This window comes from Carlito syrichta, unplaced genomic scaffold (genome assembly GCF_000164805.1).
Source record: "Carlito syrichta isolate Samal-C Ts95f unplaced genomic scaffold, Tarsius_syrichta-2.0.1 Scaffold288019, whole genome shotgun sequence".
In the NCBI taxonomy this organism is placed as follows: Eukaryota; Metazoa; Chordata; class Mammalia; order Primates; family Tarsiidae; genus Carlito; species Carlito syrichta.
Genome location: NW_007232115.1, coordinates 51082 through 60981, shown reverse-complemented (window position 1 = coordinate 60981; position 9900 = coordinate 51082). Strand labels below are relative to the sequence as shown.

At 55.9% G+C, this 9900-nt stretch overlaps 1 protein-coding gene across 1 annotated transcript in view; it reads right to left on the bottom strand.

Annotated features, from left to right (window-relative positions):
- Window positions 1-448: 448 nt before the first annotated feature.
- LOC103255313 (rho GTPase-activating protein 35-like) overlaps window positions 449-9900 on the bottom strand; it is a 17102-nt gene continuing 7650 nt past the window's right edge. Inside the window, exons 4-5 of the mRNA XM_008053280.2 lie at window positions 3480-3585; window positions 449-2602 (exon numbers count right to left, since the gene is read on the bottom strand). Of these exons, the coding sequence (XP_008051471.2) occupies window positions 2245-2602; window positions 3480-3585 (464 nt within the window). The 3' untranslated portion in view covers window positions 449-2244. The remainder of the gene's footprint in view (window positions 2603-3479; window positions 3586-9900) is intronic.

The window sequence follows — 9900 nt, the reverse complement described above, 5'->3', positions numbered from 1 at the left end:
CTGGCATTCTCCCTTTTGTGGGTCCCGTCCAAGCGCCCGTCTGACTGGAAGCTGAAGCCCAGGCGCGGTGCTGCCACCACTGAAAATGCCAACTCAAGGGACCAGGATGTCCTGGGGTCCCTCGGCCTGGAGAGGCAGACCACGCGAGGCTGAAGAGTCGGCAGAGGGAACGCGAGAGGTACCCGGAGCCTCCTGTGTGCGGGATCCCTCAGGATGGGCAGGACCTGGGGCAGGCCGGTGTGTGGTGCAGCCCCGGCCTCCAAGCCGGGGTCCCAGTACCTTTGCATGGGCAATGGTACAAAGTACGGGAGTGCCCTCCCCGCCTCTCCCACACCTGGAGAAATCACTGACCATGCACACCTCTGTGCCATCAGGGACGGCAGCGTGGGGCGTGGCCCGGCGTGCCAGCACTAAGGAGATGGCAGTGCTCCGTCACGCCGCAAGGGGGCCGAGCTGCTTCTGCGTCTTCACACGAGGGATGGGCCAGGCTACCATCATGCCTTTCCTCCCACCCCAATTTAAGAGCTGACGGGGTGAGCACGGCCTGAGCCCGAGGCTGGAGAGCCGAAGCATGTGCCCAGCCTCACTCAGAACAAAACCAACGCCACCTTCCAGCCAGTCCGGCCCAACAGCACCAGGCACAGATCACCAGAAGAGAAAAATGCATCATCCAGAACTTACTACACGTAAACACATCTGTACCTCGGGCTTGTTCTTAAAGGGTCTGGGGGAGTTTCGTGTTTCAAGCACCTGCTTTTGCCACTGAGCACTAGAGGGCGAGCCACTTGGCCAGGGAAGAGCCCAGCGAGCCAGGGCCCACTCCTGTCTCCGGCCAGCGGTGGGGAGGCTGCAGCCTGAAGGCAGCTCCTACTTGCCAGGATACCTCGCAACATGCCACAGACCCTGCTTCTTAAAGTGCAACGAGACCCGAGGGCTAGGTGGTGCGGCCCCCCACTAAGGGTCAGGCCTCGTGGCAGCAGAGGCCCTGGTGTGGCTGTGAGGACGAGTGTCAGAGTGGGGCAGCTGCTGAGCAGCCTGGCAGGCGGGCTGAGCTAGGCGGAGGCAGGCGGAAAGGGCTCCGGGCAGGGGAGGGGCCGGAGCATGGCCTCTGTGCTTTGGCGGCCACCACTCCTTTCAAGCGCCCACCTCCCGCCCACGAGTAGCCCTTCTACTTCCACACCAGACCCGCGAACCCAGACCCCAAGGGCAGCCGGCACCCCCCACGGACACACGCACACTCAAGTAGTGTTTCTATAGCAATGTACTGTGTTCCAGGGTGGCCCGGGATCCGAGCTGCCCCGTCTCTCCAGCTCTCCCCATCAAGGGCTCGATTCATCTTCTTGGCAGAAAGGGGATCCGGTGACAAGATCCAGTGGGACCCCAACAGGCCCCCAGGTCACAGCCCAGGCAGTCTGTTTTTGCTGTCACAAAGACAAGGGCCCATACCACCTGTGTGCCTCCCACAGAGGTGAGTGGAACCCTGAGGCCTGTCGCTTTCTTTCTGTGGTTTCTGTTTCCTCCTGGGGTTCTTTTGTTCGAAGGGAGTCTCTCCTGTGCAGGGAGGGGCAGGGATGGAGAAGGCGCCGCATGCTCCCAGCCAGGCACAGAGCTGTCCTCCTGCTGTTCTGACCACCGGGCAGACGCCCTGGGCCTGCACCTCGGGTGGAGAGCTGTGGCCCGCGTGTCAAGAGCAGGTTGCTAGCCAGGCTGCCCCTGCCACAGGGGCGTGTGTGCAGACATGGAAGGTGGGAAGAGATAGACAAAAGAAATGGGAAGTGTTCTCTTCAGGGGTCGCCGGCCCCGCCCTGGGACAGGCCTGACTCTCAGAACATCCTCCTCCCCTGGCAAAGGCCAGGGGACTGTCCCAACAAGGGGCTCTGTACAAGCAGGGAGCAGAGGCCCTGAGGCTGGTGTGTGCAGACAGGCGGGCAGGAGGGGAGGTGGGCTGGGGAGCAGGGAGCGCGCAGAGGGCCCTGGGGCTGCTGCCTGACTCGCTCAGTCCTCAAAGTGTCCAAGTCCAAGGTCAGGCCCATGCTGCTGCCTGCAGCCAGCCCAGTCTGTAGTGCTGGGCCTGGGGCACCCGACAGCTCAGCCAGTGGAAGCTCACTGGCTGGCACAGCTGAGGTGTTGAGAAAGTGAGGGAGGGACACTCTCCCCTGCCCCAGGAACTTGGTTTTGTTCAGTGCCGGATGCCACCCTTTCAGAGAGAAGACCGGTTCTCGGGTCACCCCGGGCCTTGGTGGCTCACAGCGTGTGTTCGGCTTGAAGCTGGGAGGGGAGCAGTGGCTGCATCGGGGACTGGGGGGTGGGTGGAGGAGACTGGGGGGGTGACGGCTGACTCGTGACAGGTGTGGAGGTGAGGAAGGGGACGGTGGAAGCCAAGGCTGAGGGGGAGCTGGGCACGGCACCGGGAGGCTCGCTGATGGGCCGGTTGTAGAAGAAGAATGGGCACTGCTGGATGAAGAGTTCAATGATTGTCTGGTAGGTGCGTGTGGCCGTGAGGGCGTCCATGGTGCTGAAGTCGGGCCTCATCAGGGTGGGCCAGAAGCAGATGGAGAGGTTCTCGCTGGTCATGAGATTCACCTTGTTGTTGTGGCTGACTCTGCAGGACACCAAGCTCATGGTCAGAGCGGCCCACCCAACTCGGGAGCCTGGGGCTGCTGTTGTGAGCAGAGGAGGTCCCCACATGGTTCTCTGTGCCCTGCCCTGGAAGGGCTGTGGGCTGAGCCCTCAAGGCCCTCACCCCAGCCATGGGAGGCCCCACGGCCTCAGGGACTCACTCACCAGACAACCAAAGAGGGTGACAACGTGCTGGCTGTGCAGACGAGTGAGGCTGTGTGTGCCCTAAGCCAGAGCTTGTAAGACAGTCTTTAGCCAGCAAACCTGTTCTGTGCAGGATAAACTCAGCAACTCAGGTAGAACAGGCTTCCTACCTGCAGGGGCCGCACGCCCCTGGGGGAGGCTGGCTCCTCCCACAGCACACCCTCATGGCACTGTGTCTTATCACGCACCAGGTAGGAAATAAGGCTGGAAAGTGGACTCTGGAGGCTCTTAGGTTTTTTTAATTTTTACCCAAGGGCCAATTTCTGGAGGCGTCAGCACCAACCAGAGGATCTGCTCTCTCTGCCAGCTTGGGGGCTGAATAGGGTCACAGGCTCTGCCAAATGCTCCGTGGCCCTGCTAGGCCGGTGAAAGACAGTACACTGTCTGGTGTCGGGTACGTGAGGGGCCACAGGGGCCTCTCTGTCAGAACCGGGATGGAAGGCTGAGGATGAGCCAAGATGCCAGTGCTCCTTGTGCACCGAGCATCTCCCACTGAGGAGGACGACCAGAACCCCCGGCCAGATCTGTCCTGTTGCAGGCCAGGGTCTCACTGCTGCCCAGCTGAGGACAGAGCCTCACAGCCTTATGCTGCTGCTGACCAAACCTGGTCATCCATTTTTAGAAGGAAAAATCAGCCAGAAAGCCCCACGACTTACTTGTTTAGGTGAGAGATGACATATTTGAAGACTTCGTGGTTTTCTTTTGGAAATTTCTTTAATACCTCCTTAAGGGCATGTAACTTCTGTTCCCGGTCGTTGATTTCTGAGGAGAGAGAAAACCAAAGACTTTCATGGCTGAGACGGGCAGGCGTTCTGTGGCTCAAAGCCGATACCAGGCAGGTGGTGGAACCAGTGGGCTAGTGGCTGCCTCAGGGTACGCCCTGTAGTGGCCTTCTCTGAGGGTAGCCTGGGGCTTTCAGATGAAGCCAAGCCCACTCTTTCCCCCAAAGCAGCGCCTGGAGCCAGCACACCTGGCAGTGGCACGGGCCAAGGGGCCAAGCCCACCTCTGTGTCCCAGGCCCCCACTGAAGGACAGCACTGTGTGTCTAGGGCTTCCTGGCCCCCACAACTTGAGAAAGAAAGATCCAGAGAGCCTCCACTATAAAGAACACCATTCTTTGCTCATCCAGTTGCCCCTGGAGACAGGCGTCCCTACGCAGAAAGCCTGCTCGCTTCCTGATCAGACGGGTGGCTGCTGCCACCCACCCATGCCAACAGACCTTCGAGGGAGGGAGTCTGCCATGAGACCAGGGCTCTGTCCTTTTCCTAGAGACACAGGGACCCTCCACACATCTCTGGAGAAGCTAATGCAAATAGTGGGGGAATTCTTACATAATTCATCAAAGGAACTAAATACCCCCTTCCCTGCTGCCACCCACACTTTGCCTGTCATAGAATCCCAAATCCTAGGACAGGGAAGATGACGGCCCCAATTGAAGCGCGTCACCTGCACCAGGCCCAGTTCAGTTAGTCCCTGAAGTCCCATGAGGCTGGAAGCTGTCACCTCACCTCACAAATGAGGAATCTGAGGCCAGAGAAGTCACAGGGCGGGGAATCAACCCTACCTGATTGGCTGCAGGGCCTGAGCTGTGACCACTGGGCTCCCTCATCCCTGAGTGGGTCTGGCCTGCCTAGGCTGGCTTGGCTGGGAGAGGTGGAATGTTCCAGAGCTCACCTAGAGTCTCAGTTGGCTAAGACAGGGTTTTTTGTGCCTGGAAACACATCCCCAGAGTTACTTCTTGGACTCCAGGGCTCAGCAAAACCACAGGAGGGTCTCATGAAGGAGATGGCAGCATGGTGGCAAGGAGATGGCAGCATGGTGGCGTGGAGGTGGGGCACGGGCCTTGATGGGAAGCCATGATGGCTGCTCCCTGGATGGGTGCATGGCTCCTTAGAGATGCAGGAAGGCACAAGACCCCTTTCCCACTGGCACGTACATGTACAACTCTGCCTAGGAACCCTGGAGCTCATGGACTCTCTAAGTCACACACTCCTCAGGAAGCTTGTGGCCTCTCAGTTAAGAACCTTCATAGTAGGTGAGATGCTGAGAGGTCACAGCCAGGAGCCTCACAGGAGCCTGGCTCAAGGCCAGAGCATCGACAGTGGGCAGGGCTGGGTGGGAGGGAAGGTCCTTCGGTGGCCTGGAGCCCAAACCCAGACTCAGATGGTCCTGGGTTCAGATGGCCTCCAACAAACCTGCTGTGTGACCTTGGGCAACTGACACCTGAGTAGTGTCAATCTTGTTTGAAAAAGGGGCTGGTGACAGTGTCTCCCTCACTCAGTGACACTAAACAATTCAATGAAGAATTCACAGCTGGACATAAAGTAAGCACCTGGGAACCAGCCTGATTTGCAAGAGAGTGGAAGAGGCAACTGCAGAGACAGAGGGACAGAGGATAGTGAGGACGAAACCAGGTGCATTTTTGAATTTGAGAGTGTGCCTTGATAAAAGCCATGTTTTGATAACATTTGTCTATTAGAAAGCAGGTCGAGGTTGCAGTGGCCGGGAGCGTGCCACTGCACTCCAGTCTGGGAGATGGAGCAAGACTCCAACTCAAAAAAAAAAAGAAAAGAAAAAAGAAATGACTGAAAAAAAAAAATCACGGGAGTTAACTGCAATCAGTTTCATTTCTTTGAACCCAAGATTTGTTTTTTGTTTTTGAGTTGGAGTCTCACTCTATCACCCAGGCTGGAGTGCAGTGGCACGCTCACGGCCACCCCAGCGTCAACCCGCTGGGCTCTGGTGATCCTTCTGCCTCAGCCTTCCAAGTAGCCAGAACTACAGGCATGCACCACCACGCCCAGCTCATTTTTTGATTTACTGTAGAGACGAGGTCTCACCAAGTTGCCCAGGCTGGTCTCAAACCCGTGGGCTTAGGCAATCCACTTGCCTTGGCCTCCCAAAGTGCTGGGATTACAGGCTGCGCCACTAAGCCCGGCCCAAATTTTTTTTTTTCTTCCAGTTGGAGTCTCACTCTGTTGCCCAGATTGGAGTGCAGTGGCCGCTCCTGGCCACTGCAGCCTTGACCTGCTGGCGATACTTCCGCCTCAGCCTTCCATGTAGCTGGAACTACAGATGCGCGCTACAACACCCGGCTAATTTTTGATTTATTGTAGAGATGAGGTCTCACCAAGTTGTCCAGGCGGGTCTCGAACCTGCGGGCTCAGACAATCCGCTCACCTCAGCCTCCCAAGGCGCAGGATTACAGGCTGAGCCACCAAGCCCAGCTCCAAAATTTGTTTTAAAAGTTCAATCTTGGGCCAGACGTGGTGGTTTGTGCCTGTAATCCCAGCACTTTGGGAGGCCAAGGTGAGAGGACTGCCTGAGCCCAGGGGTTCCAGTCTGGGCAATTTAGCAAGACCTTGTTTCCACAATAAATAAAAAAATACTAGCCAGGTGTAGTGGTACATACCTGTAGTTCCAGCTACTTGGAAGGCTGAGGTGGAAATGAGGAATCCGAGGCCAGAGAAGTCACAGGGTGGGGAATCAACCCTGCCTGAGCCCAGGTTAAGACTGCAATGGCCGTGAGCATGCCACTGCACTCCAGTCCAGAGTAAGACTCTGACTCAAAAAAAAAAAAAAAACCAACAAAAAATTCAGCCTAAACTATCGTAATACTATAAGAAAGGGATTGACAGTGGCGGGAAACTATGGGGGGGCAGGGAGGGGAAGGGAGGTGGGATTAACAGTAGTCAATATCTGTCTGGGGACGGAGGGGGCACATCTCATCAACAAGGGTACCTGCACAATGCGTATTTGTATACCTAACCCTTAACTGTACCCACAATTTTAAAATAAAAAATACGTCAAAAAATAAAATGTAATAAAGAGTTAAAAAAAAAAATTCAGCCTCAGGGCCATACTCTCTCTATAGCCTTGAGTTTTAAAACCCTTTACTGTTTTTTGTTTTTTTTTTTTTTTGAGTTGGAGTCTCACTGTCGCCCAGAATGGAGTGCAGTGGCCGCTCCTGGCCACTGTAGCCTCGACCCGCTGGGCTCCGGTGATCCTTCTGCCTCAGCCTTCCAAGTAGCTGGAACTACAGGCACATGCTACCACACCCGGCTAATTTTTTTTTTTTATTAATTGTAGAGATGAGGTCTTGCCTGCCCAGTCGGGTCTCGAACCGCGGGTTCAGGCAATCCACTCACCTCAGCCTCCCAAAGGCGCGGGATTACAGGCTGAGGCACTGAGCTCGGCAAAACCCTTTACTGTTTATATTTCTTTCTTTCTTTCTTTCTTTTTTTGAGTCGGAGTCTCACTCCATCACCCAGGCTGGAGTGCAGTGGCACACTCATGGCCATCCCAAGCATTGACCTGCTAGGCTCCAACAATCCTTCTGCCTCAGCTTTTCAAGTAGCCGGAACTACAGGAATGTGCTACCACGCCCAGCTAATTTTTTTTTTGGATTTAGTATAGAGATGAGGTCTTGCCAAGTCACCTAGGCTGTTCTCGAACCTGGGGGCTCAGGCAATCCCCTCACCTCAGCCTCCCAAAGTGCTGGGATTACAGGCTTGAGCCACTGCACCCCGCCTGTCTCTTTTTCACACCCACTCTCCCCTTAGTTAGAAGTGGAGGGGGCTCCAGCAGGCCCAGTGCTCCATGTGGCATCTTCAGCTGCCCTGAGTGTTCCCCAGTCCCCTTGGCAGAGCCTGCTCAGTGAGGGAGGCTCCTGCGATCAGAGGCAGGTGAGCCTGGGAGTGGCTGGGTTGAGCGCTTGGAGAAAGGACGAGGCGTGCAGTGACATCTTCTCATTCTCGCCTCTTATCAGACAGCGTGAATCTTGTCATTCTCTGATTTGGAGCGACTCATACTCTTTCCTTCACACCACAGTTTGGCTGGAGGGTGGGCTCCCAGATTCTACATTCGACAGATGTTCATCAGCGCCTGCTCTTGACACAGCAGTGAACACAACACCCCCCACCCCCTACTGCTGACATCCTAGAGAGGCCCTCCCTAGTCCAGGAGGGTGGGCTCCCAGGGCCTCCCCTCCTCCCTGCCATGCTTCTCCCTAGGTGTGTTCACAGCTCCCCTGGCAGGATACTACTTGCTGAATGTGGTCCGCATGGACTCTTGGGGGCATGAGTCGAGGGCCTGGGAATAAAGCAGCAGCCAGGAGTCATCCCAGCCCGGGCGTCCTGGGTGTCTTCAGTCTCTCTTGCTGCTGCAGGCCTGGGACATGGTTTGCTTGACCTAGTTATGGGCAGCAGGTGCATCTGGAGGAGCTGTGAGCATTCCCAGGGGAGTGCAGCTCTATAGACTTTGTTTCAACAGGTACGGACAGAGGGCTGGCCTGATGAGTCCAAGGTACCTTTGTCAGTCAAACAGCTAGTGGAGGCAGCGGGCTCCCAGCCTGGGTTGGGGCAGTCTGGGGCACACAGCCCAGCTATGGCTCGGATGCCCAGAGTGGCCTTTGGCCATGCCAAAGCACGCCAGCTCGGGGAATCCTGGGTCTACTCGTCCAGACTTTGGCTTGACTGCCGTTGCCTCCAGAAGCCCTCCTCAAGGCCTGGACTGAGGAAAAGTGGATCCCTGTACCTTTTGCTTCCCACCCAGTCTCGAGGTCGACTGCCTGGGCCCCAGGGCTCTCTGGATCCCCCAGCTGCTGTACTACACTCTTCAGGAATAAAAACATTTGTGTTTTTCCTAAAAAGATAATGAACCATTCTGTTCCAGTGTATGGTTGGGGCAGAGAAGTGCACAAAGGTTGGGCAGGGAGAGACAGCAGCCTACAGAGAGAACCCCGAGCTGTGTACTGTACCCGCCCCCTCAGCTTGGTCCCAGTGGCCCTCCTGGCCCTTGCTGGGGAGGTGTGGGCCATGACCTGTGCTGGTTGCCCAGGGCCCAGCAGCACTTCCTCCCGGGACACTGGACTTCTGGACCTAGGGGTGAGTCAACAGAGGGTAAGAGGGGCTCAGGGAGGCAGTTCTGGGACAGCTGAATCAAGACAGTCTGGACACAGGACAGCCCACTTAGAACCACTGAGACCCCACGAACTCAGGAGGAAGATGCCACAGGGACCTTAAACTAGCTTGTCACACACCTTAGAGCATGGACACACCAGGGTTCAAAAAGCAAAAATAATAGTCCAAGTCACACAAATTGGTGTAGGGAGCCTGATCCCAAAACCACGTTCCTCTCCGTTGTGTACTTCTGCTTGCCACCACTGGCACCTAGGCTGCCAACCAAGCTCAGGCCCGGACCTGTTGCTGCCAACTCAGCTCCTGGAGGAAACCCCTCCTAGCCTCTGACCCCAGGCACACCTGCAACACGGAGAAGAGAAAAGCCGGGTTCAAGGTGACACTCCTTCAGCAATGTGTGCCAGCACACCGGCATGCCACTCCCCCAGCCCAAGTGGCAAACAGCTCCAAGGCCAAGATCTAACTCTGGAAAATCAGGCTGCTGTTCTCCTGGAGGCATGACCTTGCAATAACCAGTTCAGTCTCCTGTCCAACCAGACTGAGGCAGGGACCGCATGTCGGTCCACTGCCATCTGTCCCTGTCCATACAGGCCGGGCACACACTGGTAACCTATGAAATTAACAAACCCTGTGCTTGGCTGTGAGAAGCACACCCATGCCTTCGAGCAGCTAACAGACAGACGAGAAAGAGGCAGGATCTCAGAATCAACAACGTGATATTTCAGATATTTCAGGAACAAGAGCTCAAACTGCAGCAAGGCCTGTCCGCCCAGCGACCTCGGCAGTCTGTCATTTATTATCTCTAGCCTAAGTTGTCCCATCTGGCAAGTGGAAAGGGAAAGACAGTAAGCTGGTATCCTGAGCCGTGTTTGGGTCATACATCCCTTTGACATTCTGATGAGAAACGACTGGTCTCCCTAGACCAGAAAGACTGACTTTCATGAGCTGTTACAGCGAGTTTTTTTTCCCCAGTAGGAGTCTCACTGTTGCCCAAGTTGCAGTGACATGCTCATGGCCACCGCAGCCTTGACCTATGATCCTTCTGCCTCAGTCTTCCAAGTAGCTAAAACTACAGGCTTGCACTACCACACCTGGCTAATTTTTTTTTTTTTTTGAGTTGGAGTCTCATTCCGTCACCCAGACTGGAGTGCAGTGGCCG